Genomic DNA, 27,644 nt, shown 5'->3' with positions numbered 1-27,644 from the left:
AAGTAATAGAGAAGTATTAATGACACACTAATATTAAATTGACATTCTGAGAGAATTAAAGAGAACTGAAAACTCTCAAGATATATTTTGAGTTCATACTTGAGCTCCTCATCAATCCACTCCAAATATAATAGTAATAGGAAAAAAAACTCGTTAAATATAAAAAAATATTGCTCCAACATACATCTAACAAGAATTACTAAAGGATACCCTTAAATAGATATATGTGTACCTGGTGGGATTAAATAAATTAATATATACAAAGTATTATGGGGAGAGGAACCAAGATGGTGGTGTAGGTAAATATGGGACTCAAATCCTCCAACAACCACATCAAAATTCCAACTAAACTACAGAACAACTATCATTCAGAACTGCCTGAAATCTGGCTGAATGGACGTCCTACAACTAGAGAAGTAAAGAAGAAACCATGCTGAGACTAGTAAGAGGGGCAGGGACATGGAATGAGTTTGTCCAAAATCCACATGACATTTTTTTAATTGGGGGGAATATCTAGGCTATGGAGGTTCCTATGAGAAGCAAGGGGTCCCAGCCCCATGCCAGACCCCTCAGCCCAGAGTTCTGGTGTTGGGAAGAGAGGACTCTGTAACTTCAGGCTGTTAAAACCAGCAGAGATTGTGGCTGAGTGACACAGAGCTGACAGAGACCCAGGCAGTTCCTCTTAAAGGGCTAGTGCATGGACTTACTTTGGCTCACTCCCTCTGAGCTCCAGTATTGGGGCAGCAGCTTGAAAGTATCCAAGGACATATGGGGAGGAACTGTATTGTCTGGCATCAGGGCAGGAACTCAGGGGCAGCTTTCTCCCAGCCTGCTTTCCAGCCACAAAAGTGCTGGCAGAGGTTATTGTTCCTATGCTGGGACCTATTCCACCACAGAGCTGACTGGCAGTCGCCATATATGAGTCTCCATCAATCTGGCCCACACTATTTGCTCCACCCTGGAAATTCCCTGCGATCCCACCCCATCCAATTTTCAGCCCCACTCAAGCTATTTGTAGTGGCTTTTCCACGTGAATGGCCTGTCCTGGCTCAGGCTTCAGACTTTTCTAAAATCTCTCAAACAAGCATCAGCTGGCATCAGCATGCTCCATACCTATCAATAAGTGGCCCCAGGCCTGGCACTAGCAGCAACCTGCCTCTGTTCATAGTTTGACCTCTCCTGGGCACCTCCAAGGCCAACACAAGTAGCAGCCATCTGCAGATCGCTCTGTAGCTTGTGCCAAATGGCCCCAGGCAGAAGAAGTCCCAGTAACTTTGGAAATTGGCCAACTTTGTACATACTGGGAGGTCCTAGAGCCAATGCACCAGTGGACAGCTTCAGACCATACCAGATTACAATTCTACCACATTCACAAGTGACACACTCAAGAGGCAGACTTGGTGAGCACCAAAACCCCATTGAAGCAAGTCCTGCTCCGTAGGGGTGTCTCCTGAACAGCAGTTCTTCCATTGTAGACAACAACTGGTCATCACAGTCAATTGCCCTGGGGGTCAATTACGCCCAGTGATGCCAGCAGCAATCAAAGTTCAACTACAATAGGACAGCTCACGCAGCTCACACAGGGGGTGCACCTAGATTGCCCAGTTCAGGGGATTGGGGAGGCTGAGCCACTGGGCCCTATAGGACACCTACTACACAAGGCCACTCTACCAATTCCAGGAGACATAGCAGCTCTCTCTACCTAATACATAGAAACAAACACAAGGAAGCAGCCAAAACGTGGAGATGAACATGTCACAAAAGGAAGAAATCTCCAGAAGAAAAAAACACTAAGTAAAATGGAAGCAAGCAAACTACTGGATGCAGAGTACAAAATAATGGTTACAAGGATGCTCAGGGAACTTAATGAAAGCTTTAAGGAACTTATTGAGAATGATAAAGGACTTAGTGAGAAATTCAAGGATCTTAGTGAGAACATCAAAGACATGAAAAAGGACCAGTCAAAAATGAAGGATACACTAGCTGAAATGAAGAATAATTTATAGGGAATCAACAGTAGAGGATCTCAAGAATCAAATCAACAATTTGGAATATGAGGAAGCAAAATCACCCAATCAGAAGAGCAAAATGAAAAAAAATATCCAAAAATATGAAGATAATGTAAAGAGCCTCTGAAACAACCTCAAGTATACCAACATTTGCATCATGGGGGTGCCAGAAGGAGGAGAGAGCAAGATAGTGAAAATCTATTTGAAGAAATAATGACAGAAAACTTCCCCTACCAGGTGAAATAAATAGACTTACAAGTCCAGAAAATGCAGAGAGTCCTAAACACTATGAACCCCAAGAGACCCACACCAAGACACATCATAATTAAAATGCCAAGGGTTAAAGACAAAGAGGTAATCTTAAAAGCCACAAGAGAAAAGCAGTTAGATACCTACAAGGGGGCACCCATACAACTGTCAGCTGATTTCTCAACAGAAATTTTGCAGGCCAGAAAAGCGTGGCAAGAAATATTCAAAGTGATGAAAAGCAAGGATCTATAACCAAGATTACTCTACCCAGGAAAACTATCATTTAGAATTGAGGATCAGATAAAGAGCTTCACAGACACAAAAAGCTAAAGGAGTTTAATATCACCAAACCATGAAATGTTGAAGGGGCTACTTGGAGGAGGAGGAGGAGGAGGAGGAGGAGGAGGAGGAGGAGGAGGAGGAGGAGAAGAAGAAGAAGAAGAAGAAGAAGAAGAAGAAGAAGAAGAAGGAGGAGGAGGAGGAGGAGGAGGGGGAGGAGGAGATCATAAATATAAATATATATATCTATCATCAATTGAAAGTAAAAATCAAAAGAAATGAATAAGGAATCTAATGAACAAAATAAACTGATGAATGCAATAGAACCAGAGGCATGGAAACATGGAACAGACTGATGAATCTCTGAGGGAAGGGGAGGGGTGGGAAGAGATTAACCAAAGATCTTATATGCACACTAGGGGCCCAGTGCATGGATTCGTGCACCTTGAAAGGAACTGTAGGCCAGGAGGCTGCAGTGGGCACAGGGGCAGGCCTCAGCCCATCCTCTGTTCCCCTGACTGGCCCTGCCCAATGCGGCCCCCGGTCCCCTGTCTGCCGGCAGCCCACTCCTGCTGCCACTGCTCCCATGTGCTCTGTGGAGCAATTGAGGCTGGTGCCAGCAGTGGGTGTGAGTGGGGCCAGTGCCAGGCACCAGCAGTGGGTGCAAGCGGGTCCAGTATCGGCAGCAGGTGTGAGTGCGGGGTGGGACTGTGGCGTGCGGGAACAAAGAATTTTCAGTAACCGCCAGAGCCTCACCCTGATGACAGCAACCAGTGCCCCGCCATGGTCTGGCACCCCTGCTCACCTGCTCCACCATCCCACCATGGCCAATGCCCACCATATTCCGCATGCATCCCCTGGTGGTCAGTGCACGTCATAGTGACCGGTTGTTCGATTGTTCTGCCATTTGGTCTATTTGCATATTAACCTTTTATTATATAGGACTAGAAGCCCGGTGCACAAAATTCGTGCACTGGAGGGGTGTCCCTCAGCCCAGCCTGCACCCTCTCTAATCTGGGACCCCTCAGGGGATGTCTGACTGCCGGTTGAGAGAGAATTTGAGCCAGAACCACCCAGTGACCCACATATACCATAATATAATAAGCAGTGGTTGTTTTAAACCAGCATCACCAACCGGTGATCTGTGAGGTCTGAAAGGTTGGCAACCGCTGTTTTAAACTGTTAAATTTGGGGGTAATTTGTTATACAGCAATCAATTAACATAAGTGCATGGGAACAGTGCTTGGTGCATTGTATGTAAGGATTGGTGTATGTAAATGTAAGGTTAGCCTTTACAATCATTCCCATTTCATACGTGAGGAGACTAACTCTCTGAGGTTATCTAAAATTAGCTGTCGTAAGAGTAAAGCCAGGCTAGAACCCAGGATTACAAATCAAACTCCAAGACCCCATCCTGCCACAGATACCTGATGGGAACTCCTGAATGACCCTTTTCCTAGGGACACTGATGGTGACCGGCTGGTAGACCTTCAGCAGGTCCTTCAGCTTCAGGTCCTGAGCTGTCAAGGAGTAATTGTTGGCAATGCAATCGCTGGGTCCACGATGGTGGTGCTGCTCTTTGAAGGGTGCAGCCAGGGTCCACGATGTGCGTTGCATCAAGGGGGGGTAAAAGCTGTGTGACATGACCGTCTACAAGGGAAGACATGCAGAGAGAGATGCAATGAGGGCCATCTCTTGTGAATGGCCCGGCTGGTGTTGCTCAGTGGGTTGGATGTTGTCCATGCACCAGAAGGTCACGGTTCACTTCCCGGTCAGGGCACATGCCCTGGTTGTTTGCGGGTTTGATCCCCAGCAGGGTGCCTGGGCTCTGAGGGGTCCTCGCTACATTCTCTCACTGACAATCGCAGAGTCCCACATGCCTTATGCTGTTTCTATCTTCTGCAAACTCGCTGCAAATGCTTTCTGAGTGTATGCCAATCGTCCTGCCTGGCCACTGTGAGCGTGATTTCTGAAGTCAAGGATAATAGCTGGCTTTCAGTAAACAGTAAGTTTGTGAGTCAGATAACTGACTTTTATTGTCTTTATTCCTTATGGACATGGCTAGAAAGAAATCATCGCTCTCACTTTATAGCTGAACATGAAGCATTTCAGAGAGTTTCAATAACACAGCAGGTAACCTTCCCCGGTCACAGGAATGACCAAACCCCCAATCCCACTGTCAGCCCTGCCTGCCTGTCCCCCACGGGCCACCAGGTGAACAGACCTGATAGACTTCAGACGGCTCCTCCTTCGCAGAAGCAGGCAGAGGGGGGAGCTCAGGCCGCCTCTGGCAGCGGCTCATGTGATGTATCGAGTCACTTTTGGGGATCTGTTGGAAATGGGAACGAAATCACTCTTTAGGAATGAGGAAAGATTCTGAGCCTCTAAGTTGGTGAGGAATAGAGATTCCCAGGAAGATTTTAGGCACAGAGTTCTCATCCCCGTCCACTGTGTAGATCTCATTGTTAAACCATCTATCTTTCCAGCAGCATCTCCTCCTTAGCTACACGCTTAGGAGCAAACTCAGATATTTTTTTCTCTAGGGAAGGGTCCAAATTGTAAGGTCACCCCAAGCTGCCCTACGTTGGGTTGTGATGAAAGGGGCTGCCTTTTAAAAATACTGTTGCATTTCACATATGCAACTCCAAGCAGGAATTTACCCATGCAGTCACATTGCTTGCTGTGTGTGCTTAGCACAGCCATTCTGAGCTTCCTGCAGAAAAAACGTCATTTAAACCTGTGGGAGCTGGAGCCCACCTTCCCCTCAGTGAGCGTGTGTTGGGAGTGAACCTGAGGGACCCAGTGCAGGTGCCTCCCGGAGCAGAGCTGAATGTGGCTGCAGTGCTGCCTGATGCTGTGTGCACGTCTGTCCCCACCAGTCCCCACATGCCGGACAACGGCTTCATCTGAAGGAGATGCTGCAATTTGACCCAGCACTGGGGAAACCGCGGGGCTGGACTGAACGAGAAGCGCTGCTGTACAGCACATTCAAAATAGCTTCAGGGCCTTGGCCAGTGTGGCTCAGTTGGTTGGGCCTTGTTCCATGCACCAAAAGGTTGCCAGTTCGATTTCTGGTCAGGGCATATGCCCAGGTTGCTGACTCCACCCCCAATAGGGGGCATGCAGGAGGCAGGTGATTGATGTCTCTCCCTCACATCGATATTTCTCTCTCTCTCTCTCCCTCTCTCTCTCTCTCTTTCTAAAATTAATAAAAACATATAAAAATAGTTTAAGGGATTTTTACAGACAATTTTGATTCTCTGTGATTGTTCACCTTATGCAATGACTTTGGACTGAACTCCTGTTAATATAAGACATTATTAGATTGATTTGATTAATTTGGGTCAGCAAATTAGGTCATGCAGGGTAACTGGCGATGGGTAGTGGGGATCAGGAATATATAAATCAGATGTTAGCCACCCCATTCCCCAGCCAACCCCTCACTGATGACTCAATCTTGCAAAAAAAAAATAACATCTGCCATTATTTCAAACTAGAGGCCTGGTGCATAAAATTCATGCACGAGGGGCAGGGTCCTGTCAGCCCAGCCTGCACCCTCTCCAATCTGGGACCCCTTGGGGGATGTCTGATGCCGGTTTAGGCCCTTAAACCGATCGGGCCTAAACCGGCAGTCGGCATCCCCATGACAATCCTGGACCGCTGGCTCCTAATTGCTCACCTGCCTGGCTGCCTGGTTGCCCCTAACTTTCCCCCTCCCCCCACCAGCCTGATCGCCCCTAACTTCCCCCCTGCCGGCCTGGTCGCCCCCAACTGCCACCCCCTGCTGGACTAGTTGCCCCTCACTGCCTCCATGCCAGTCTAATTGCCCCCAACTGCGCCCCCTGTTGGCCTGGTTGCCCCCCAACTGTCCCCCTGCTGGCCTAATCACCCCTCATGGTCCCCGCCCCCTGCCTGACTGTCCCATGCAGCCTGCTGTTCAGTCATTTGGTCATCCCTCACTAACCCCCCTGTCGCCCTGGTTGCCCCACACAGCCTGCTTATTCATGCATTTGGTTGTCCCTCACTAACCCCCCTGACGCCCTGGTTGCCCCACGCAGCCTGCTGTTCAGTTGTTTGGTTGTACCTCACTAATTCCCCTGCTGGCCTGGTCGCAGGTAGCCATCTTGTGAGGGTGTGAGGGTTAATTTGCATCTTACCTCTTTATTATATAAGATTATGTAAATTTTTATACTCATATTTTAGCTGAAGAAACGAAAGCTCAGAGAGGATAGGTAACACAGCCTGGCCACACAGAGGTGCTTTTAAAGGCATCACTCCATATCCCCACACAGTGGAAACAGTAAGAATCACTTACACAAAGAATTATTCTGGGAATGTGTTGACCTTAAAAATAAACAAATGAACAAACCCATAAGCGAAGATGCATCCTGAGCCTGGGATCTTTACAAACAGTCGCTCCACTGATCTCATGGCCTCATTCAGTGAAAGTGGCGGCACCAGCCAGCAGAACTCAGGAAACGGGGGTGCTCCGCCTCTACCTCGAGCATGATGCGTTTGAGGCCCGTGGACCCTGCTGTTACCCACTGAGAGAACTGCTTTGTTGGTTTAAATCACTGTCTGACTCTCTGCTCTTGACCTCAATTTGAAGGATCTAAGAACTGAGTGATCATCTCCAACAATCCCCTCTCTCATTACTGAAATCAAGATCAGACCTGCAGCGATGAGTGAATAAGATGAAAACACGGCAGCATCAGCTTGAAAGAAACCGGGTCATCCCCAGCAGGTGCCATGCTATCCAGGCTGGGTCTGGGCAGCAGCAGTTTAGGAACGTGAAGTCATTCATGGCTTCCTGCAGGGCCCCCGACGTACAGGTGATACTGACCTTTGCAAGCAAGGTTTTGTGGTCAGTGGAAATCTTTCCCTTGGCCTTGCTTTTAAATCTGCTTCAAATAAAAATCTGTTTGTTTGTTTGTTTGTTTTTCATCCTCACCCAAGGATATTTTTCCATTGATTTTCAGAGAGAATGGAAGAGAGAGGGGAAGACAGAGAGAAATATCGATGAGAGAGAAACACATCGATTGGTTGCCTCCCACACGTGCCTTGACCAGGGCCTGGGGAGGGGAGGAGCCTGCAACCGAGGTACAGGCCTTTGACAGGAATCAAACCCAGGACCCTTCGGTCTGCAGGCTGACGCTCTATCCACTGGCGAGGGCTCAAATAATCTTCATTAAAAGAGCAACTGAATCTTAGCTCTGACAACCAAGAATATGGCACCTAGATTGGGTAGAACTGTTAATTTCATGTGGCTTATTTCAGACCACATGTGAAGTCTGCACATCCGCACACAGGCCATTGCCAAATGCTTGCCTGAGGACCCGCTACAGCAGAATCACTTGAGTCTTAGTGAGAAAGACAGACTCCAGGACCACACTCCAAACCTTCTGCATTCGCATTTTTGGGAATGAGGCCAAGTCTCCATGTTTTAAGACATTCCCAGGATGATCTGATGTGCAGCCAGTGTTGGGAACTGTGGGATGGAATATATGGTCGAATGGCCTTAGAAGGGAAGGGAAGGGAACAACAGCTGAAATTTTCCCAGTAAAATGTGAGGATTGGGTAAAAAAGCTTAATTCAGCAAAAGGCATATTTCGAAGGACACAACATAAACATGTGGTTAGCACACTCGCTCAGTCAAGGAAGCCCACAGCCACTGGCCTGTGATTGAAACATCCCCTTCCCACCCACTCCCCAGTCTCTACATGTTGAAAATATGGGTTAAGAAAAATAAAAATACTTTAAGATGCATACACACCTCTGGAGATGAGCAATCCATGTCATTCATATTGTACGTTCTAGTTGGACCTTTTTTTTCAAAAAGGAATAAGGAGTCTGTTTCTTCCTCTCCTACCAGTGGGTCTGAAATCCACACTTCCTTAGAGCATCGTAGGGAGGACACAGACAACGGAATTTTCCAGATGTTCTGAACACTCTGTTCCCAGGGCTGCCTCTATGAGGTCACAGACTTCAGCCCCCGAGGAGCTCCCTGGTAGACGAGAGAAAGGGAAGCTGGAGGATCAAGAGGCGGCCTTCGGCGTTGCTGGGCTCTGGGCTGCGGTTCCAGCTCCCCTTGCCACCGAGCTCTCCTCTTGGATCTTTCCCAGGAACACACCCAGGTCACGGGGAAAACGGAAGCAGAGTTACATATTAACAGAGAATGGGGAGGAGGCACCCCCAAAACAATATCCCCAGCAAATGAACTCGTCGCTGCCTCCCTCCCTGGACTGTCAACATGGGAGGCACGATGACCAGGCTTCCGCGTCGGTTGCTAAGGAGGGTGAGGCCTCTGCGGTGCCCAGATACAAGCCTGGGCTTGACCGCCGTGTCCTGGTGTCCCCTTTGCTGGAGGAGCAGCCAGGCAGCAGGAAACTTGTGACAGAGGGCAGATGAGAGGGTGTTTAGCAATGACCCAGGAAGGGAGTGTGAGTGGCAGTAAGGGACTCTGCCTTTGGACTTAGACTTTGAGGTAAAGAACAAAGAATTTTTTAATATAAATAGGTCCCATTCAACAGGTGAACATACTAATATTAAAACGTTACGCTTACCTGAAATTGGAATTAAACCAGGTGTCCTGCATTTTTATTTGTTGAAACTGAAAATACAGAGAGAAGAGGTCCACTAGGGTCTAGTCAGGGGTGGGCAAACTTTTTGACTCGAGGGCCACAATGGGTTCTTAAACTGGACCGGAGGGCCGGAACAAAAGCATGGATGGAGTGTTTGTGTGAACTAATATAAATTCAAAGTAAACATCATTACATAAAAGGGTACGGTCTTTTTTTTTTATTTCAATAGTTTTATTCATTTCAAACGGGCCGGATCCGGCCCGCGGGCCGTAGTTTGCCCACGGCTGGTCTAGGTTGTCCCCATCTCTGTGGTGTGAACAGTATAGGGTCTCTATCTGCTGCGGGAAATTTTTCACACAATTCTATTCAGAGCCCAGTGCTCTGGCAGGTCTGAGATGGCTGCTTAGCCAGAGTAAAACACTGTAGGGACATAGGAGAGACTGCACATGGGATTGTTTCACTGACCCATCAAATGGTTATCAACAGCCATGTCTGGAGACATGCTACGATTCCTACCATCATGGGATAAACAATGTGGTGGAGGAGGCAGCTGATACACAAGGAAAAGCGAAACAGGGCTGGCCCTCAAAAATGACAGAGGTGGGAGGAGTAGGGGGATTCACAGAGGTGCCCCTAGATGGCAGCAGTGAAAGCCCCAATTCAGCTTTCCAAAATAGCACCCACCAGGGAATAATGGTTGTAAAGTATTGTCCTAAAACAAAACACACAAAAACCTTTTCCTGGGTGGGACACCCATCAGATTGCAGCTGAGCCACATGCAGGAAGCCACACAGGACTGACCTAAACATCACAATTTAGGGGCCCTGTCCATGTCCTCCAATTCCCAGCCACCATTAGCTCCCCTTTCATTGCTGTTGTGGAGTTAGAGCCTGATCCCTTAGCTTATATTTATTATTAGTCCAAGCTTATTTTTCTATGCACCAGCCTGATTACTCCTAGAAACATGAGTTGGTAGAAATAATACCATCACATATTTTGGAGCCTGTGTTTCAGCAAGGTGCTGAGTTCTTCACAGCCAGCCCCACTGCAACCGTGGCTGCTTTCTCCTTGCCTAAGGAGCTGTTTTCCAGACAAGAAGAGAGAAACTAAAGAACTTACATGCTTACTAGAGGCCCAGTGCATGAAATTTGTGCATGGGTAGTGTCCCTTGTGGCTGCCAGCTGCCGGCCAAGGCTACCCTTCATTCCGTACCACCCCCTGGTGGTCAGCGCATGTCATAGCAAGCAATCAAACTCTAGGTCAGTGGAACTCCCAAGGAGACACTTTGCATATTAGGCTTTTATATATATAGACTAGAAGCCAGTGCACGAATTTAGTGCATGGGGGAGGGGGTCCCTTCAGCCCAGCCTGCACCCTCTCCAATCTGGGACCCCTCGGGGGATGTCCAACTATTAGTTTAGGCAGGCCTGATCCCCTGGACCACTGGCTCCTAATCGCTCACCTGCCTGCCTGCCTGGCCCCCCCACAGGTGCCAGCCTGATCGCCCCCAACTTCCCCCCTCTGCTGGCCTGGTTGCCCCCAACTGCCTCCCCTGCTGACCTAGTTGCCTCTCACTGCCCCCCTGCTGGCCTAATTGCCCCCAACTGCCCCCCCCCCCCGCCAGTCTGGTTGCCTCTTACTGCCCCCCCTGCTGGCCTGGTCACCCAGAACTGCCCCCCCCCCTACTGGCCTGGTCACCCCATGCAGCCTGCTGTTCAGTCATCCCTCACTAACCCCCCTGCTAGCCTGGTTGTAGGCAGCCATCTTGTGAGGGTGTGAGGGTTAATTTGCATATTACCTCTTTATTATATAGGACCACGGTTCTCAACCTGTGGGTCGCAACCCCTTTGGTGGTCGAACGACCCTTTCACAGGGGTCGCCTAAGACTATCCTGCATATCAGATATTTACATTACGATTCATAACAGTAGCAACATTACAGTTATGAAGTAGCAACGAAAATAATTTTATGGTTGGGTCACAACATGAGAAACTGTATTTAAAGGGCCAGAGGTTGAGAACCACTGATATAGGATATGAACTGCCTGTGGACATGGGCAACAGGGTGGTGAAGACCTGGGTGGGGGGGTGGGGGGGGAGGTGAATAGGGGCTGGAAAGAGGGGGTGGAGGGGAATGGGAGACATCTATAATGCTAAAAACCAAACAAACAAAAAAAGAGTTATTTTCCAGGGTGCTATGGCCACAGGCCACAGAAGAGATGTAATCAGCATAGGCGCCAGGAGGGAAAGTGCCCGAGAACTAATTGTGCAGCAGCAGGCCAGCTCTCAGGTCTGTCATCTCACAGAGGAAGCTGAGGCTCAGTGAGATCACTGGTTCCGGGTCACACAGTGAGAGGCAGCCCTGGGACAGAGCTCAGGAGTGGTGCCCCCCTCACCCCAAGGCCATGGTCTTAACCAGTATTCTCCATGGCAGTGGTTCTCAACCACCCCAGGGGACATGTGGTAATGCCTGGGGACATTTTTAGTTGTCACAGCTGGGAGGAAGGGGAGTACCAGTGGCCTCTAGGGGGTGGAGGCTAGGGACGCTGCTAAACTTCCTGCAATGCAGGACAGGCCCCTCAACACAGAGCTTCCCAGCGCAGAGTCAGCCCTGCTGGGAGGCCTGCGGGGCCAGGGAGCAGTGTGCTGGCTTTTCCTGGAACCCAGGGACTTGGGCTCAGACTCTCGTCTACAAAGAACGGAGATATAGCTCAGGACGCCTGCATTCGAGAAGTGGTGTTTAAATCTTCCAATCGCAATCCTATTTCAAATACCCTGAGCTCCAGAGACGCTTCCAGAAGAGCTTCCGGTGCACCTGTTCCAGCGATGGCCTGAACACTCGCGTCTCCACGGAGAATAAGATAGGGCGGCTCCCAGTGAGCCGGTCTCCTCCTCCATAAACCTCGCGGGGCTGGTCCTCGTGGTTCCAAAAGGCTGGGAGTAGGTGGGTGGCGATGCACTGTGCCCAGGGCACCGCAGGCGCAAGAGAGCCCTGAGCTTGGGGGCGTGGCTTTGGGCGGGGCCCTGAGCGGGGGGGGGGCGAGGGCGTGGCTTGGGGCGGGGCCTGGGGCGGGGCCCTGAGCAGGATGTGGATGGGCCCTGAGCAGCCGGGGGCGGGCCCCTGAGCGGGGCGGGGCGGGGCGGGGCGGGCCCTGAGCGGAGCGGGGCCCAGAGCGGGGCGGGGCGGGGCGGGCCCTGAGCTGGACCCTGAGCGGGGCGGGGCGGGCAGCACGCTCCGCCCTGGCCTGCGCGTCCCTTCCTCCTCCGGCTCCTCCCCCGGCTCCATCTGCGGACGCCGGGTAGCAGCGCGGCGGGGACCAGGTGAGAACTCGCAGGTTGCGCGCGGGGTACCGGGTGTGCGCTGCAGAGCCCCTTGCGGGGCAGGCGGTTGGCGGAGCCTAGGGCGGGGCTTGAGAAGGCCCTGGGGTGCCCGGCCCGCCGGCGGCGGCAGCAGTTTGGGGAGAAGGTGAGTGTACCCCTTCGCCGCCTGGACCCCGGGAGCTCAACTCCCCGCGCGGCCCCACACCTGCCAGTTTGGGGTGAAAGGGTTGCCAGCGCCATCCCATCCCGAGACGCCGCCCGACTTGGGAATCCTGGTTGCGGAGTCCCCAGCCCCTCCTCACGGGTCCTGCTCCTCCCGAGAACCCCCCTCCGGTCACTGCAGAGCCCCCCAAAGTCTGGAGGGCGCTCCACTCCCCCTGCGCTCCCCTTCCCAGTCCGTCCTCCGGGCCGAGCGCCTCCCTGCCCGCACCACGCCCCTCCCCTGGGATCCCGTCCCCTGGGCGCCTCCCCGGCCTCTCGGAGGCGGAGAGACGCGGGGCGGGGGCCTGAGTGAGCCCGCGGCCCCAGCCCCCACTCCCGGGGACGGTTGGGTAGCAGTTGCCCCCGATGGCGGGGCGGGTGGCTCTGTGCGCCGGCTCCGCGGGGAAGGCTCGGGAGGCAGGGGCGGCCCTGGCCCGCGGCGTTCCCACCCGCGCCCGCCCCGTGGAGCTCCCCGGACCGGTCCTGGTGGCCGGGAGCTGCCAGGCCCGGAGACCAGTTAGGGGAGCTGGGCCTGTTTCTGTGGGTTTCAGAGATGGGGTTAGGGGAGGTTAAGTGCTGGCAACTTCCCAAATCCAAGTCCTCTGCCCGCGCCGCCCAGAGGCGGGGGGGGGGGGGGGGGGGGGGGGGGGGGCGGGGGGGGGGCGGGGCGTGGGGACCCCCCGCCGGGGGCGGGGTGTGTGTGTGGGGGTCCTGCTGCTCAGCACTAGCAGAGGCTCCCGCTGCGGCGATTAAAATGCCCTTTAATTTGCCACTAGACCCTGTAGATATTCATAGCTACCCCTACACCCTACACACACACCCTTAGCGTGTGGGATATTCAATAAAAGATAAATATGTGCGATTGGGGCAGTCCTGGCAATGCCAGGCTCCCCTCCGGCGCCCGGTTAAGGGGCAGAGGCGTACACACAGGTGATCCCAGGAGGGTTCTGCGCAGCGCAGCTGGGAGCCAGCCAGTTTGGTGTAATAAATGCAGAAATTGGCCACCATTATTGTTTGAGAAAGGGTTTCTTGGGAGGGAGGCGGGCAATGGGACTTGAAATAGTACATTCAGCTTTCTTGCTTCTTCTATCTTCTTTTCAGTATTTTGTCAGGCCAAAAAAGTAAACATAAGCTCTCAGAGATAATACCCATACAATTTTGTTAGATGTCCTTCTAGTCCAGTGATGGTGAACCTATGACACGCATGTCAGAGGTGACACGCGAACTCATTTTTTTGGTTGATTTTTCTTTGTTAAATTGCATTTAAATATATAAAATATAAGTCTTTGTTTTACTATGGTTGCAAAGATCAAAAAATTTCTATATGTGACACGGCACCAGAGTTAAGTTAGGGTTTTTCAAAATGCTGACATGCCGAGCTCAAAAGGTTTGCCATCACTGTTCTAGGCCTTTCACTATGGGATATGTACATGAAATATGTATGTAACCATATGAAGTCTTTTATCATTTTTTCTCACTTATAGGCATATTTTCATGTCACTAAATAGCTACATTATCATTTTAATGATTGTCCAACACTCCGTTGTATAAATTTGTCATTATTTAACCAGTTTCCTACTAATGGACAGTTAGCTTCTTTCCATTGTTTTGCTATTAATTATCTATACTAATGAAAGGGTAATATGCTAATTAGGCTGAATAGACCAGACGTCTTCCGGATGTTCTTCTGGACAAAGCCATGGTGGCGGGCCGAGGCAGAGCAGTTAGGGGCAATCAGGCAGGCAGGCAGAGTTGGTTAGGGGTGATCAGGCAGGCAGGCTGGTGAGTGGTTAGGAGCCAGCGGTCCTGGATTGCGAGAGGGATGTCCTGGATTGGAGAGGGTGCAGGCCAGACTGAGGGTGCAGGCCAGTCTAGGTCTCAGATACCAGAGTGTTTTGGCCCCCCTCCATGCACAAATTTCATGCACTGGGCCTCTAGTATAGTCTAATCAGGGATACACTCACTGCACATCTTTCTGGTACATTGTGATATGTCTGTTTTATTATTTCCTTCATGTGTCTGGAAAATAAAGTGTTGGATCAAGGTGTGTGCAATTGGAAATTTTGATAGATATTGCCAAGTTACCCTCCATCTGTTTGCCCACCATCAATGTGTGAAGATAGTAGAAGCTATTGTTGGGCCAGTTGCTGAGACCACTGATGGTTTAAGAAACTTTTTGTTTTCTCCAGTGACAACAAGAGACAGGGCGACGAGGGATTCGGCTGGTGGAAGAGTTAATCCCTAAAAGACTAAGGTGTGTTGCAGAATGGCCAAAGAGGACATCCCAAGTGCCTCAAAGGACTTGCAGGAGCTGCAGAGGAAGCTGTCTTTGCTCATAGAATCTGTCCAGAATAACTCGAAGGTCAGTTTCTAATCAGTATGTGTAATGGAAAATCCCAAGGTAACATTAGCTTAAGCCCCATAGAAAGCTATCTCTCTGCCATGTCTAAGTTGTGACCTTCAAGCTCATTGTCCCAGATGGCTAGCCTCAGCCATCATATCCACATTCCAGGCAGTAGGAGGAGGAGAGGGGGAAGAAAGACTTGCAAGCCACCGTGAATTTCAGGAGACTTCCTGAGAGTCACACATACAACACATCCAGTTTCACCTCATAGACCGGAAGCTCAGCCGCAGGACCACCCCTGCACAAATGCAGTTCTTCACTGGATGTGGAAAGACTGCTTTCAGTCCAGGTCTCAGATACCAGAGGTTTTTTTTAGCTTTGTTGTTAATTTGGGCTCATCTATAACCCGGAAAATGAGGGGGCCAAAGTTGGAGATCTGAGTTCAGTATTCCATCAGAAACCCAGTGTCCAATAGAAATGTGATGTGAGCCACAGATGTAATTTAAAGTTTTCTAGTGACTGCCCTGGCCAGGTATCTCCGTTGGTTGGAGCGTCTTCCCATGCACCAGAAGGCTGTGGGTTTGATTCCCATCAGGGCACATACCTATGGTGCAGGTTTGATCACGGGTCGGGATGCATATGGGAGGCAACCAGTCAATGTTTCTCTCTTTCTCTCACCCTCTCTCTCTAAGAAAAAAAGAAAAATCAATAGAAAAATATATCCATGGGTGAGTATTAAAAAATGGTAAAGTTTTCTAGTGGGCACATTTAAAAATTAAAAGGAAGTAGATGAAATTAATTTTAGTAATGTATTTTATTTAATCTAGCATACCCAAAATATCATTTCAACATGTAATTGTTATAAAAATTATTAATGAAAAAAGTTATTTAGATGCTTTACTGTTTTTTTTATACTAAGTCTAGGAAATCCAGTGTGCATTTTACATATCATATCTTACTTTGAACTAGCCACTTTCCAGGGGTTCACTGTTCAATGGTGATGGGACTTCAGATAGTATATTTCACTTCCCTGCATTTATCTTTATAGCTTTCTTTCATGTGCCTTTCAGCATTTTGTCAGGAAAATAATAGCAGCTCCCAGACACAGCATTATTAACATTTTGTTGTATGTCCTTCTAGACTTTTTTCTGGGCAATCTATATATATAAAAGCCTAAGTGACCTTTATGACAGAATGACTGGAATGACCGGTTGACCAGTCCCTATGATGCACACTGACCATCAGGGGGCAGACACTCAATGCAGGAGCTGCCCTCTGGTGGTCAGTGCGCTGCCACAGCCAACCTCCCGTGGCCCCTCTCCCACCTACCTGGCTGGCCCTCCCCCCACCCCAATTGGCCCCAATGGGGGGGCCGGCTGGCCAACCTCCTGCCACCCCTACCCCTCTGGGCCAACCAACCTCCTGTGGCCCCTCCACCCCCTTACTGGCCAGCCAACCTCCCGTACCCCCGCCCCCCCATCCCCCCCCCCCCCCCTGCCACCAGCCAACCTTCCGCAGCCCCTCCCCCCAGCCAGCTGGTCCCCCGATAAGCCTTGATTGTCAGCCAGGCCGATGGACCCCACCCGTGCACGAATTCGTGCACCGAGCCTCTAGTATACCCACAAAAATGTGCATGTTGGGTAATGAACTGTTTTGTGATCTCTGTGCTGGATAGCACAGCCCCATGCACCAGAAGGCTGTGGGTTTGATTCCCATCCATTGGAGAAGATACCGCTTTGTGATCTGGAGTAATACACTCTATGGAGAGGCTTTCTCGACTTGTCCCAGTGCTGCGGGCACTCTGTGCATTTAGACAGCTTTTCTTTTTCTTTTTTTTTGTTTTTTTAAATATATTTTTATTGATTTCAGAGAGGAAGGGAGAGGGAGAGGAACATCACTGATGAGAGAAAATCACCAATCCCCCTACTGGAGATCGAGCCTGCAACCTGGGCATGTGCCCTTGATTGGAATTAAACCCAGGACCTTTCAGTCCGCAGGCCGACACTATCCACTGAGCCAGATCCGCTAGGGCTAGACCGCTTTTCTTTTCGTTGGACAAGCAGCAGGCTGAGACTCTTGTTACTAAAGGTTAACTCGTCCGCCTTCTGCACTTGATTCGCATTCTGTGTGTCAGCTGTGTCCTGTAAAGTCATCTCCAGCACTCAGTCAGCAAATCCTGGGTCTCTGCTCCTCGGGGAATACAGGGCGAGGTTCCGGCAAACTCCTGGTCATAGCGTTTCCATCCACGATGAATACATACCTGTTGTATTACTATTTCTGTTTAAAGACACTTTATTTAAGATGTATGGTTGATTCATTAACAGCTCACAGCAGACTGCACCATAGCTCTTGCCTAAATGAAGCTTATCTAACACAGTTTGTTTTCTCTGTAAGCCACAATGCTGCCTTCTTACACATGGTGCCATTTTAAACGGTGAAATCACCACCACTAACAACAAAAAACAAACTCATAAAAATGTGGAGGGACAGGTGGCACTCAATGGGTCATGAAAAGGACAGTTGTTCAGAGAGCGGAAACTAGAAGACAAGTGTCGCTGAGTTTGACCTCAGCTGGGAATGTGTGTGTTAGGCGACAAGTGTTTTGCTGCTTTGTGCATATTCACAAAAGCAGGGCAAGTATTGTGCCCATGTTAGTGAGCAGGCAGTTCTGCAAATCCACGCCTGCTAGAGAGAGATGTATACGAGCTAGCCCTGCCTGAACACCTGCTATAGGCCCAACACTGACTAGGCATGTGGTGTGCCTTCTTTCCTATTTTCACCCACCTGTGAGTTAGACATTACAGCATATGAACTCTGGCCTCCTGGCATTTCTTCCCTTCTTCATCTTACGTCCTCAGCCATGGTCGTTGGACTGGATTTGGGCTAGAGCAGTGGTCGCCAACTGGTGGTCCGTGAGGTCCGAAAGGTTGGCGACCGCTGGGCTAGAGGACTTCCTGGCAGCTGGCTCCCAGGATGGTGGGACAGGTGATCAGTGGGGTGAGCCCTGATGTGTGTCAGGTCGTCCTGAGGCAGAGTCGTTTCTTTTAAAATGTTTATTGAATTAATATTCATTGTAGGCCCCAGCTGCAGAAGAGGCTAAGAGAAAAGTAGATTCCTCAAGGACTGAAGTAGCACAGGCCTGCTTTTCTCCTGGATCCCCAGCAAGTCCCCTCGAAGTTCCCCTGTCACCCGCTGCCGCCCCTCAGGGCCATCAGCTGCTGGGGCCAGCAGCGCGGCTGTCCCACTTCCTGCAATCTCCCTAACTGCCTCTTGCACAGGACTGCCAGGCTCATCCTTCTTAGATTATTTTTTTTACTATCCTCACAATCCTGCTCAAAAGCCCGAACTTTACTTCCCATTTCTTCCCTTTTTTTTTGTTTATTTTTTTACTTTCCAATGGAAGTGAGCCATGTATATAATTTTAAAGTTTCTAATAGCCACATTAAAAGCATAAAAAGAAACAGGTGAAATTAACTTTAATAATATATTTTATATAGCCTAGTGCCGTGGTCGGCAAACTGCGGCTCGAGAGCCACATGCGGCTCTTTGGCCCCTTGAGTGTGGCTCTTCCACAAAATACCACGTGCGGGCGCGCACATACAGTGCGATTGAAACTTTGTGGCCCATGTGCAGAAGTCGGTATTTTGTGGAAGAGCCAGAAGAGTTACCCAGAGGCCTCTTCTGGGTAAGGACAGGGAGCCCTGCACTTGGGTCCCCGTCACTGAGCGCCTCCTGCCTTGCAGCCTGCTCACCTCCCACCATTGAGACACTCAACATCACGTGAACCACGGCCGCTTATCAGAGTAGTTAAAACACGGGCTCCGGAGTCTGTATTAGAATTTGCACTCCCAGTGCAGTGTTGGACCAGTTCTATACCCTCACTGAGCCTCAGATTCCTCTTCGTGAGGCAGGGATATAACATGCTGTCTCAGGGTTGTTGTGAGGATTGGAGCTGACATTTCGTGAAGTGTTTAGCACAGTCCACAGACAGGGCAGCCTCTCCGTGAATGCTGACCGTTGTCCAACAGAGGCCATTAAGCCAGCCAGTCACTGAGCGCCCGCTGCCTGCTGTGCCTTGCGGGGTACTGCGGCTCCCCCTCTCCTCTTCCTCCTGACGTTCCAGTGTCAACTCTCAGCCTCCTCCTGTGATGCTAAGTTAACATCGCCCAGAAAGCAGATCTGTTTGGCTCAGTTTGCCTTTTCAAGTCAGATCACAAGCCACAGCTGTTTGTAGAGGCCCATGAGGATTGAGTCGTGCTGCCTGTGATCACTGTAGCTTGAATTATGTCTTCATTTCAGCTGCTGGCCTACAGGACTCTAAGAAATGAGGCATAGGAAGGACCAGTTTTTACTGGGAAAAGTTCTGGAATGATGGGACCTTTCAAGGGAGCAGGAATCAGCATGTCAGTTCCAGGAGAGAGCTGGGGTGCGGCCTACGGAGAGAGGCCCATCCTGGGCCGGCTCTGAGAGAAAGCAGTCCTCCTCTATTGAGCTGGCCCACAAGGTCCCCGCACCTGGTGAAGAAGGAGAACCACTTGTTGACGCAGCACAAGCTGCAGTAGCCGTCCAGCTGTGGCCAACGTGGTGTCCAGGCTAATGACGGAAAGTCTTTTTCCTAACAAGGTGGCAGTCGTTGAAAGCATTTGACAGGGAGAGAGGGATTTAGCTCTGATTGCCTCCATTGTGCCATGTGGAAGCTGCGTGGCTCTAGGTGACGCCTTAGTCCCCCCTTGCCCCAGCTTTAGTGGGTGCACGGGGCAGCCGGGCATCTTGTTTACCAGCAGCATCTGACGCAGGGGTTGGGCAGGGCTGCGATGCTGCGTTCCCAGCAAGCAGGTGAGCTGGGACCTGACCTCTGTGCCTCTGGCCTCTGCTGTGCAGTGGGAGGCAGATGTACAGAAGCGCATCATACACACACGTGCTGGGCATCTGCTCAGAGGCCCTTCCTCCCTCGCAGGGCTCGCGGTTGGGTGGGGCTCTCAGTCGCCTTCAGTTGTGGGTGTGAGGGTTCCCGTCAGGGAGGGTTATTGCTCTTCCTCAGGAGCCTTCCAGCGTGCGGCGTCAGGCGTGCATCCAATCCTGGCTCTTCCTTCTGCCCGCAGGTGGTTGCCTTCATGAAGTCTCCAGTGGGCCAGTACCTGGACCACCACCCTTTTGCAGCCCTCACCTTGCTGGTGTTTGTTGTAATGTCGGCCGTTCCTGTTGGCTTCTTCCTGCTCCTCGTGGTACTTACCTCCCTGGCTGCCTTTGTGGGCGTCATGTTACTGGAAGGTACTTGCTCAGTTATTCGCCCCCTTGGAAAAACGACTCAGCTGGGAGAACACTGTTTATTGGGCATCTGCAACTCTGGTCAAAGGTCCCTACTCTTGTCAAAATCACATGGACCACGGCCGCTTGTCAGAGTAGTTAAAACACGGGCTCCGGAGTCTGCATTAGAATTTGCACTCCCAGTGCAATGTTGGACCAGTTCTATACCCTCACTGAGCCTCAGATTCCTCTTCGTGAGGCAGGGATATAACATGCTGTCTCAGGGTTGTTGTGAGGATTGGAGCTGACATTTCGTGAAGTGTTTAGCACAGTCCACAGACAGGGCAGCCTCTCCGTGAATGCTGACCGTTGTCCAACAGAGGCCATTAAGCCAGCCAGTCACTGAGCACCCGCTGCCTGCTGTGCCTTGCGGGGTACTGCGGCTCCCCCTCTCCCCTTCCTCCTGACGTTCCAGTGCCAACTCTCAGCCTCCTCCTGTGATGCTAAGTTAACATCGCCCAGAAAGCAGATCTGTTTGGCTCAGTTTGCCTTTTCAAGTCAGATCACAAGCCACAACATGCTAGCCAAGGGATGGTTGGCAGTGGGTCAGGCAGTCACCTGACGTCCCTGCTGTGGCTTCTCAGAGCCAAGAGCACCCGAATTGTTTCCCTGCCCCGGGGACTGGACGAAGCAGTTTATACTTGAAGAAGGTAGGCATGGTGGGCGATGAGCCAACTACCCCCTGGCAGAGTGGTCATTCAGTAAGTATGGATGGGCAGGTGGGCGAGTGAATGAATGGTGGAGGGGTGAATGAGTACTGGGACAAAGTGAGTTTAGAGAGAGATGGGTCCCCTTTATTTTGGTGACAAAGCTTTACAGAAGGCAGGGCTTGAAGATGTGCGATAACGTCATTTCCTTTGGGTAAGGAAGGGCTTTCTAGGCCGGAGGAACAGCATGTGCAAAGCCTTTAGAGCAGTGGTTCTTGGACTTGAGTGTGTGTGAGTCTTGCTTTGTGAAAATGATGACTTCAGGCCTCATCCAGAGATGAGGTCTGAGGTAGGGTCCAGAAATCTGAATTTTTAAAAAAATATATATGTTTTTATTGATTTCAGAGAGGAAGGGAGAGCCTACAACCTGGGCATGTGCCCTTGACAGGAATCAAACCTGGGACCTTTCAGTCCACAGGCGGGCACTCTATCCATTGAGCCAAACCAGCTCGGGCCAGCAATCTGAATTTCTAACCAGCCTCCCAATGCCTCTGGTTCTGACGCGTGGTTACTGGCCACACCTCAGAAAACGCTGACCTAGGACTGTGAGGCTTCATGAAAAGGCAGCACATTGTTTAGATTCTATGTTTACAGACGATCACCAAGGCCATGGGGGTGAGTCCCGGCTGCTCACTACGCCTGAGGCAAGAAGCAGGGTGTCTGCCAGCCATCCCTGCCATGTCCTTAGTCCTACGTTGGAAAGGGGGACTTTGTTATGAGGGGGAAGGAGAAGCAGGGCAGACAGAACTGCCACCGCCCAGCACACATGTGGCAAGTCATGGAGTTGTCAGGTCAGCACCTGCAGGCATTTATCACTTACCCTTTCTACAGACGCCTCGAACTAACGCTCCAGGAGGCCCCAGAGGCGGTGAATGACTTAACTAGCATCCGCCTCGGGCCGTCTGCTCTGAGAGCCCCACCCTCCCTGATAGCCGGTACTGCGTTTTCCCTCACGGATCCCTTTATGAAAAACATATTTTTCTCACTTAAAAAAGTCTGAGTTAACTGTTTTTTAAACACAATGGTCCAGGGTCTGGCAGCTGTGTGAGATGATGCCACTAACCAAGCTCTCCTCCAGGGCTGGTCATCTCTGTGGGCGGCATCGCGCTATTCTGCGTCCTCTGTGTCCTGGGCTTCGTGTCACTCTCCGTGTCAGGGACGATCATCGTGTCCTACGTGGCAATGTCCAGCCTCATCAACTACTGGTTTTCTCCCAGGTAAACACCTATCAATGCGGTAACCTAATCGTTTCCTTGCGGGGCGGGGGGCGGGGGGGGGGGGGTGTTACAAATAATACCCTCACCCAACAGTGTTAGAAGCGTAATTGTAGGAGGCCAGGTCCTCATCGTTCCCTGCGCACATCGGGCATCACGTGGGAATTCACAGTGGAGTTTCAAACAAAACTATTGCTCTCGTCCACCCACACGACAATTATTGTGTTGTCATGGCAACTCTATGAGGTAGCTATTGATTTGTTCCTTTAGAAAGATGTTCATTAATTTACAGAAATTCAAATTAAGGTATTTTTCTGGGAGGAAAGAGGAATATTCATGCTCTGTCTTGGTCCCTGTTCACATCGCGTGTAAGTCTTGAGCTTGAGGCTTGGAGCTGTTCCTCAGGCGGACGCCTTCCCCAGGGCCTGTGTGGGGACAGCGCTCCATCTGACATTCAGCTGCTGGAGGGACCAGCGGGCGGGACCTTATGCCTGTAATGGGCCACCATCCTAAGGGGCTCCCAAGGGGATTTTTTTATGCTTGCATTTTGTCCTTGAGGATTTTTGGATCTGAGTTCCAGGTGGGCTGTGACCCGTTGTGCTTCATTTCAGCCCTTGCTGAATTAATTGTGCTCTGGGCCAGGGACCCTCACAGCCACCGGGGAGGCAGGCACTAGCCCCATTTTGCAACAGGGAGAAGGAGGCCAAGTCCCAGCACCAAGTGGCAGGGAAGGGACTCAGATCCAGATCAGGTACTTAAAAGCCTCTTACCCGAGATGTAAAATGACTTTACGACCGGGGTCGGCAAACGCGTTCTATAAGGGGCCAGATGGTGCATTTCAGATTTGGCAGGTCGTGTGGTCTTTGTTGCAACCACTCAGCTCTGGTGCTGTGGTGTGAAAGCAATAGACAATTAGCCAACAAAAATGAGTGTCTCTGAGTTCCAATAAAACTTTATTTACAAAAGTAGGCAGTAGGCTAGATTTGGCCCGAGGGCTGCAGCGCACCAGCCCATGCTCTCAGGACTGAGATGCTAAGTTTGGTTTCTACAGAGTAGCCCTGAGCCTCATGGATATCCCTGCACTTGCATGAGGCTTCTCATACATTGTTTTGATCGCTGTCAGTCTTGAAGGAGATGAAAGAGAAAATGTTGGTCTGTTTAGCTTATTGAGGTTGACGCCTCTGTGTCCATGCCTCTCCCTGCTGCACAGGCTCTGCCACAGGTGCAGCCCCAGCACCGCCCGCGGCCATGGAGAGACTGAGACGGAGTCAGGGCTGGCTCCTGGCCACCTCCTCCTCCCCCTGTCGGTCATGGAGAGACGGAGATGGAGTCAGGACTGCTCCCAGGCAAGGTGCTTGGACCCTTGCGCTCTCCACACGGCAGTGCTCAACCTTTTGTTCCCAGGCCCCATCTTACCTTCTTTAAAAAGATGAGTCTTTTGGAGAATTTTTGTTTATGTGGTTTCAGTGTATCGATAATTATTCAAATGGAAATTATAACAGAAATTTGAAAAATATTCATTTAAAAGAACAAAATTACCTGTTGATATACAGAACATATTTTTATGAAAAGTAATTATGCTTCCAATACAAAACGGAAGGAATGAGTGGCCTTGTTTCCCATTTTGCAGAGATCTTTAACGTCTGCCTAGGGCAGTGATGGTGAACCTTTTGAGCTCGGCATGTCAGCATTTTGAAAAACCCTAACTTAACTCTGGTGCCGTGTCACATATAGAAATTTTTTGATATTTGCAACCATAGTAAAACAAAGATTTATATTTTTTATATTTATTTTATATATTTAAATGTCATTTAACAAAGAAAAATCAACCAAAAAAATGAGTTCGCATGTCACCTCTGATACGTGTGTCATAGGTCCGCCATCACTGCCCTAGGGGGTGGGCTGTCCTGTCTGTATGCTGTCCCACTGTGTGCTGCCCTGGGCCAGTGCTTGGAGCGAGGAGCCGCCTTCGCAGATGGTCAGGCCTGCTCTGTGCTAGAGCACCGAGCTCGGGAAGGGCAGCTCTTAATGGCCAGTTGCAATGTGAGCTTTTGTCAGCAAGTTCTCATTTCAAGTCATCCTAAGTTCTGAGACTTTAAGCAAAATGGTGCATGAAGCCAGTGTGACCACAGGTAGCTCACCAAGCGCACAAGCCTGTGGCGTTGCATCCGTGCTGGGACAAAAGGCGCGGTCAGGGGCCTGCTGCACCTCGTTACATTAGAACCCACTGGTCTATCTAGTACTCCCGATAGATCTTTCCAGCCGTGCACGATTTCGTAACTTCGTTGGTCATTGGAGAATATTGGTTCATTGAGTCATGTGGCTCTTCCAATTACACTGTGAAAAATTGGAGCATGAGAGTGAAAAAGACATGTGTGTTCTGCTATTAAGAAAATAGTTGTCAGTGGAAAGCCCTTGCACAGATGCCTCTCTTGTTAAATAATCCACAGCACAGAGGGAGAGGAACTGCCCACTTTATTTCATGATGCAAATGGAATTTTGACCCTAAAACAAAAAATAACATAACTAAAATTTTAAAAAAGGAAAAAAGGAAATAAAACTCTAAGCTGGGTTTATGGGAACTAAGCAGCCTTTTGAGGAGCCGACCGACCTGCCTCCCGTGCAGCTAAGCCAGCCTGAGGAGGAGGAGGCTGTGCTCCTCCGCAGGGCATCGCGAGGCCTCTGGCCCGTGGTGGGGAGAGTGGGGGCAGTTGGTAGAGCCACCACGTTGCTTACGTACGGCGCTTACGTACAGTGCCTGGCCTCCTTACAGCTCTTCCTAAGGGAGATAGGATTCCTTCTCAGCCCTGTGTTATCAGGTAGGAATGCTTTGGCTGTCAAGTAATGAAACCCGAAGCAGATACCAGCTTAGACAAATGGGTTTACTTTATGGCCTAACCAAAAGCTGGAGACACCCAGCGTTCCCCAGGCCCTCTGGCGCCATCACATCCCAGCCACCTGCTTGTGTATTGCCATCTGGAGCCGATCGGTTGTCACCTGATAACCACAAGGAAGATGCTATGGCTCTGGCTGCACCAACTACGTTCAGAGCAGGTGAAGCAAGACCAATTGAGTTCCTTCAACGGCGGAGTCTGCCCTTTCTATCATGTGAAGTTTTCCCGGGACCTCTCTCCATCCTCCCCAACCAACCTCTGTGGCTAGTGTTTTGTCAGGTGGGTGCTCCAGGCTGGAAGGGCAGGCGATGAAGTGTTTAGTTCTCTCAGCTCCTGAAGGAAAATCTTGTGAGGAGATGCACCTTGGGATTGTGATTGTCAGCCAGGCTGGTGTGTGATGGGATTGTCAGCCCATAGATCCAGGTAATATCAGCAGCACTACCCTCGGAAATCGCCATCACAGGGGCTAAAAAAGACCCACCTGTTTCTCCTCCCCCACCTCCCTGGTGTTGAATCATCAAGAAATAGTTGACTAATTGGAATCTGAAGATAAGGGTCTGAATCCCAGCTCCACCACTTTTAGCTGTGTGATCTTGAATATACTGTTTAACTTCTCTATTCTCAGATTTCTTTTTCTTTATTTTCTAATGTATTGATTTGAGAGAGAGAGAGAGCGAGAGAGAGAGAGAGAGAGAGACATCGATCTAATTAATGTTCCACTTACTTATGCATTCATTGGTTGATTCTCGTATGTGCCCTGATCGGAGATCGAACCTGCAACCTTGATGTATCAGGACAATGCTCTAACGGTTAGAGCATAACCCACTGAGCCACATGGCCAGGGCTTGAGCTGTTTTATTGGTAAAATAGGGTTCCTCCTTGCTCTGCCTTTCTCCCTGGATTGTTGTGAGGACACAGGCAGCACGATATCCAGATAAAAAAAGGGAAAAGGGCATCAGCCCTGTCTCCACGTAGTCATTTTACCTTCTTGTGCCCTTGGTTTCCTCACCTGTGAAACTGGTGTAGCCCCAATCCCATGTGGTGACAGCAAGCAGCTAAAAATAACTATCAAAGCACGTCACATATTCAGCTGTGTACACTCTCAGCCCTGCTCTTTACAGAGGCCCTAGAGCTGACCATTTGCTCTCGTCACGGAACAGACCACTGACACAGAACCCCAGCGATGACGCCAGCCGGCCGTGAAGTCTGCAGGGTTGCAGGGGCCCTACCAGGAATGCCGACGGGCGGACGGAGCCTGTTCCCAGTCATCTTTGGAGGGTTGTCGGAGCATACATGCCGCTGGGATTACGACGCAGAGGGCCCTGCCGTGGCCCTGTGAGAACTGCCCTGCTCAGCAACTCGGCCACTCACCCCTTCTCCCCATGAGGCAGACTTGCCTTTGGCAGTTTGAGCCCCAGAGCCTGGCGATGGGACCCCAAGGTTGACTTGACCCAAGGATCTTGTGTCCAAGGGCCCAAATGGGGCAAATGTGGATTGTTTTTTATCTCTTCCTTTTTTTTTTAGAAATGGGAGGAGCTGTTTATTTCTCCACTGGTTTGAAACAAGAGTGGGGGCGAGAAATATCCAAACCAGGGCAAGCTCTTCGGTGTTATTAGCTTTTTATCAGAAAGAACAGCAACATTGGACAATAATGGACTCTCAAAGTTAGAACAGCCTTAATTTTATAGTCAAGAGCATTTTTTCAAAAGTCTAAAGGAATAGTATTCACTGCTAACTCCTGTGAAGTGCTTTTACTCTTTGCACTTGATACTTTTGTATTGTTTTAAAGAACTTGTCCTGTTAAGCCATTTTTTTAAAAAAGTTCTATGAAAACGCTAAAGGACTACAGAAATTTTTAAAATTCTATGGAATTTCTACTTCAGTGGTTTATTTGCTGTGGCATTTTATTCAATAAATATTTGTTTAGATTTTCATTTTTCATTTTTTTTTTTTTTTACTTTCTATTTCCTTTCTCTTTAGACATCAGACCCCCTTGTTCTTTGTCGATTTCATGGCAGATCCTGGTAAGATGGCTTTTTAGTTGCTAGAGGTAGACAATTCAAAGTGGCTTACAAAACAGGAGGCTGAGGGGAGGGATTCATTTCAGCTGGGAAACCCGGGGCTAGGTCTTGCGGCGCTGCTGGGCCCAGGCTCCCTTCTGCCTCAGCACTGCATCCCTTGGAGTGAGCTGCCTTTCCGCAGGCCCTCCCTGCATGGCCATCCAGCAGCCCTGGCTTACAGCAGCCTTATGGGTAGCACTTTGTGCGGGACAAGGAGGCTGCTCTTTTCTCATAGTACATACAGGTGTTCGGGTCTGGCTCTGATTAGACAGGCTTGGGTCATGTGAGCAACCCTGGACCAATCCAGTGACGGGGATGGACTGTGCTGATAGGGCAGGGCTGGGCTGGGCACGCTCTTCAGGAACCCGGGGAGGGGGTAGGTCAGCTCCACTGGTCCCACATAGGGTGGAGGTACTGGGGTGCAGACAGATGGGAGGAGGCTCACAAGGAATGTCAGAAAGAAAGGAAATGTTTGCTAG

The 27,644-nt window shown here is 50.1% G+C and overlaps 2 protein-coding genes across 5 annotated transcripts in view; one reads left to right on the top strand and one right to left on the bottom strand.

Annotated features, from left to right (window-relative positions):
- Nucleotides 1-8,619, bottom strand: part of DNAH3 (dynein axonemal heavy chain 3) — a 195,936-nt gene extending 187,317 nt beyond the window's left edge. Inside the window, exons 1-3 of the mRNA XM_070413711.1 lie at nucleotides 8,311-8,619; nucleotides 4,762-4,866; nucleotides 3,965-4,187 (exon numbers count right to left, since the gene is read on the bottom strand). Coding sequence (XP_070269812.1) covers nucleotides 3,965-4,187; nucleotides 4,762-4,866; nucleotides 8,311-8,340 — 358 coding nt within the window. The 5' untranslated portion in view covers nucleotides 8,341-8,619. The remainder of the gene's footprint in view (nucleotides 1-3,964; nucleotides 4,188-4,761; nucleotides 4,867-8,310) is intronic.
- Nucleotides 8,620-12,370: 3,751 nt separating this feature from the next.
- LDAF1 (lipid droplet assembly factor 1) lies at nucleotides 12,371-27,039 on the top strand. 4 transcript variants are annotated; one of them, XM_070413710.1, is made up of 5 exons: nucleotides 12,371-12,438; nucleotides 14,829-15,001; nucleotides 20,086-20,254; nucleotides 22,076-22,214; nucleotides 26,266-27,039. In XM_070413710.1, exons 2-5 carry the CDS (start codon nucleotides 14,906-14,908, stop codon nucleotides 26,306-26,308), a joined length of 447 nt encoding a protein of 148 aa, XP_070269811.1. In that variant the 5' UTR covers nucleotides 12,371-12,438; nucleotides 14,829-14,905; the 3' UTR covers nucleotides 26,309-27,039. The 4 variants fall into 4 exon arrangements, with proteins under 4 accessions (XP_070269811.1, XP_070269810.1, XP_070269807.1 ...); XM_070413709.1 differs by having other exon boundaries at nucleotides 26,227-27,039; XM_070413706.1 differs by having other exon boundaries at nucleotides 26,212-27,039.
- Nucleotides 27,040-27,644: the final 605 nt, after the last annotated feature.

Source organism: Myotis yumanensis, unplaced genomic scaffold (assembly GCF_028538775.1).
Source record: "Myotis yumanensis isolate MYYU_CA2020_CCGP unplaced genomic scaffold, mMyoYum1.0.hap1 SCAF_4, whole genome shotgun sequence".
NCBI lineage: Eukaryota > Metazoa > Chordata > Mammalia > Chiroptera > Vespertilionidae > Myotis > Myotis yumanensis.
The sequence above is the reverse complement of the archived record's forward strand: the minus strand, read 5'-3'. Positions and strand labels throughout refer to the sequence as shown.

Excerpts from the sequence above, each read along its gene's own strand:
- LDAF1 (XM_070413706.1), top strand. The coding sequence starts at position 14,906 with ATGGCCAAAGAGGACATCCCAAGTGCCTCAAAGGACTTGCAGGAGCTG. Across the intron at positions 15,002-20,085 it reads CTGTCCAGAATAACTCGAAG|GTGGTTGCCTTCATGAAGTC; the intron begins GTCAGTTTCTAA and ends TTCTGCCCGCAG. Across the intron at positions 22,215-26,211 it reads AACTACTGGTTTTCTCCCAG|CCCTGCTCTTTACAGAGGCC; the intron begins GTAAACACCTAT and ends GTACACTCTCAG.